Source organism: Arachis duranensis, chromosome 6 (assembly GCF_000817695.3).
Source record: "Arachis duranensis cultivar V14167 chromosome 6, aradu.V14167.gnm2.J7QH, whole genome shotgun sequence".
Lineage (NCBI taxonomy): Eukaryota > Viridiplantae > Streptophyta > Magnoliopsida > Fabales > Fabaceae > Arachis > Arachis duranensis.
The window spans coordinates 33,504,639-33,508,021 of NC_029777.3; the positions used below are offsets into that span (position 1 = coordinate 33,504,639).

At 39.6% G+C, this 3,383-nt stretch overlaps 1 protein-coding gene across 1 annotated transcript; it reads right to left on the reverse strand.

Moving 5' to 3' along the window:
• Window positions 1–505: 505 nt before the first annotated feature.
• On the reverse strand, window positions 506–967 carry LOC107493538 (uncharacterized). The gene has a single exon (XM_016114626.1). The coding sequence runs from the start codon at window positions 965–967 to the stop codon at window positions 506–508; it is 462 nt and encodes a 153-aa protein (XP_015970112.1).
• Between the last annotated feature and the right edge of the window lie 2,416 nt (window positions 968–3,383).

Below are 3,383 nucleotides of genomic sequence, written 5' to 3' on the forward strand. Positions count from 1 at the left end.
GAACTCATTAAATCACGTTCATGTTCTTACCCAAAAACATTAAGTGCTTTCAAATTGGGTGACTTGGGCTGCTATGTTATCATTGGTGGTGGCCACACCAAACTTAATCTCTGGTCTTACTCTTCAAAATCAAACTTGTTAATTATTTGTAAGCCTAGATTAAGTGGGTGAGAAGCCACACCAAACTTATCACTTTAGCTAGTTCTCAACTCATTCACTCATCATTAGTTATGCATTCATCATGTTGCAAATCCCAAATAAAAAGAAATAAAAGAGTGTAAAGAAGATCTAACTATCAAAGCTAACATCAAACTTCCTAATCTACAATTGTAAACTAATCCTAATTACTGAAAATTAAGCTATCTAATTCACAGAATTTAAACTACATCTAAGAAAAGCAATTAAATCAAAAAGGATAAAGTGTTGGGGTGCCTCCCAACTAGCGCTTCTTTATTGTCATTAGCTAGACATTCCTTCATCTTTAGCTGAGCTTGTAGCTCACTCTCTACTCCTCCAAGGAGCCTCCCAAGTAGTGTTTGAGTCTATGGCCATTGACAGAAAAAGTTCTCTGAGTCTTGTCTTCCATGAGCTCCACATGACCATAGGGAAACACTTTGAGTATGGTGAAAGGTCCTGACCATCGAGACTTAAGTTTTCCAGGGAAGAACTTGAGTCTTGAGTTGTAGAGTAACACCTTCTGCCCTTCAGTGAATTCTCTCCTTGTTATCTTTTGACCATGCCACCTTTTTATATTTTCTTTGTAGATTTTTGCATTCTCATATGCTTGATTTCTAAACTCTTCCAGTTCATTGAGTTGCATTAATCTCTTTTCTTCAGCAGCTTGCTCATCAAAATTCATTAGTTTTAGGGCCCAGAAGGCTCTGTGCTCCAGTTCAACTGGTAAATGGCAAGCCTTGCCAAATACTAGTTGGTATGGTGACATCCCAATGGGAGTCTTGAAGGCCATCCTGTATTCATTTTAGCTCTCTGTTGGACATCTCAGCTTGCCCGTTGGTCTGTGGGTGGTATGGAGTTGCTACTTTGTGTTTGACTCCATATCTGAGAAGGAGTGCTTCCAATTATTTGTTGCAGAAGTATGACCCTCCATCACTAATGAGAGCTCTCGGAACTCCAAATCTGCTGAAGATATTCCTTCTCAAGAAGCTAATCACAACCTTGTTGTCATTTATTGCAGTAGCTATGGCCTCTACCCATCTGGAAACATAATCAACAGCCACTAATATGTAGCTATTTGAGTAGGAGGTTGGGAAGGGTCCCATGAAATCTATTCCCCATACATCAAATAGTTCCAGCTCTAGTATGTATTGCTGTGGCATCTCATTCCTCTTGGTTAGATTACCAGCCCTTTGACATTCATCACACCTTGACACCATTTTTTTGGCATCCTTAAAAACTATTGGCCAGTAAAATCCGGATTGGAGCACTTTTGCTGCTGTCGTTTCTCCACTGAAGTGACCTCGATATGTTGATCTATGGCACTGCCATAATACTTCCTGCCCTTTTTCATGGGATATACACCTTCTTAGGACACCATCATTACACTTTTTGAACAAATAGGGGTCATCTCAGATGTAGTGTTTGGCATCCTTGATTAGCTTCCTCCTCATGTGCTTATTGATGTTAGTTGGTAGCTCCCCAATAAGCTTGAAGTTAGCTATGTCTGCGAACCAAGGGGCTACTCGAATCATCATCAATTGTTCATCAGGGAAGCTTTCATTTACTGCTACTTACTGCATTTCTTTTTCTTGTGGAATCCTTGAGAGGTGGTCAGCTACTTTGTTCTCTGCTCCGCTCCTATCTATAATCTCAATATCAAATTCTTGGAGCAGCAAGATCCATCTTATTAGTCTAGGCTTAGATTCTTGTTTGGTAAGCAAGTACTTGAGTGCTGCATGATCAGTGAACACAATTACTTTTGAGCCAATGAGATATGATCTAAACTTATCAAAAGTAAAAACTATGGCTAAAAGTTCTTTCTCTGTGGTGGTATAGTTCCTTTGATTCTCATTAAGGACCTTGCTAGCATTGTAGATTACATGTACTAGCTTGTCTTTCCTCTGTCCTAGGACAGCACCAACAGCAAAATCAGATGCATCACACATTAGTTCAAAGGGGAGATCCCAACTTGGTGGTGCTATAATAGGTGCAGAGGACAGTCTCTTTTTGAGTTCATCAAAGGCTACCATGCATTCTCTATCAAAAACAAAAGGAGTATTTGAGACAAGTAGGTTGCTAAGGGATTTTGCAATCTTTGAAAAATCTTTAATAAACTTCCTATAGAACCTAGCATGTCCCAAAAAGCTTCTGATTGCTTTGATATTGCAAGGTGGAGGTAGTTTTTCAATTACTTCCACTTTTGCTCTGTCTACTTCTATGCCATCTTTTGAAATCTTGTGACCAAGAACCACCCCTTCAGTCACCATAAAATGGCACTTCTCCCAGTTTAAAACCAGGTTGGTTTCTTGACACCTTTTTAGCACAAGAGAAAGATGGTATAGGCAATCAGAATATGAGTCCCTAAACACAGCAAAGTCGTCCATAAATACTTCTATGAACTTCTCAATCTAGAGAAGTAATCCATAAATACTTCTATGAACTTCTCAATCATATCCAAAAAAATGGATAGCATGCACCTTTGGAATGTTGCAGGTGCATTACACAATCCAAAGGGCATTCTCCTATAAGTAAATACACCATATGGACAAGTAAATGAAGTTTTTTCCTGATCCTTGGGATCTACAACAATTTGGTTGTAGCCCGAGTATCCATCTAGGAAACAATAATACTCATGTCCTGCCAGTCTTTCAAGCATTTGGTCCATGAATGGTAGGGGAAAGTGATCTTTCCAGGTGGCTTCGTTAAGTTTCTGGTAGTCAATGCACATACGCCATCCGGTCACCGTTCTTGTGGGTATCAATTCATTCTTCTCATTTGCCACAACATTGATCCCTCCCTTCTTAGGAACTACTTGCACTGGGCTTACTGATGAGCGGATAATTTGTATGCTTTTTGGCATTGTTTTTAGTATGTTTTTGGTATGATCTAGTTAGTTTTTAGTATATTTTTATTAGTTTTTAGTTAGAATTCACTTTTCTGGACTTTACTATGAGTTTGTGTGTTTTTCTGTGATTTCAGGTATTTTCTGGCTGAAATTGAGGGATCTGAGCAAAAATCTGATAGGAGGCTGACAAAGGACTGCTGGTGCTGTTGGATTCTGACCTCCCTGCATTCGAAGTGGATTTTCTGGAGCTACAGAAGCCCAATTGGCGCGCTCTCAACGGTGTTGGAAAGTAGACATCCTGGGCTTTCCAGCAATGTATAATAGTCCATACTTTTCCCGAGATTTGATGGCCCAAACTAGC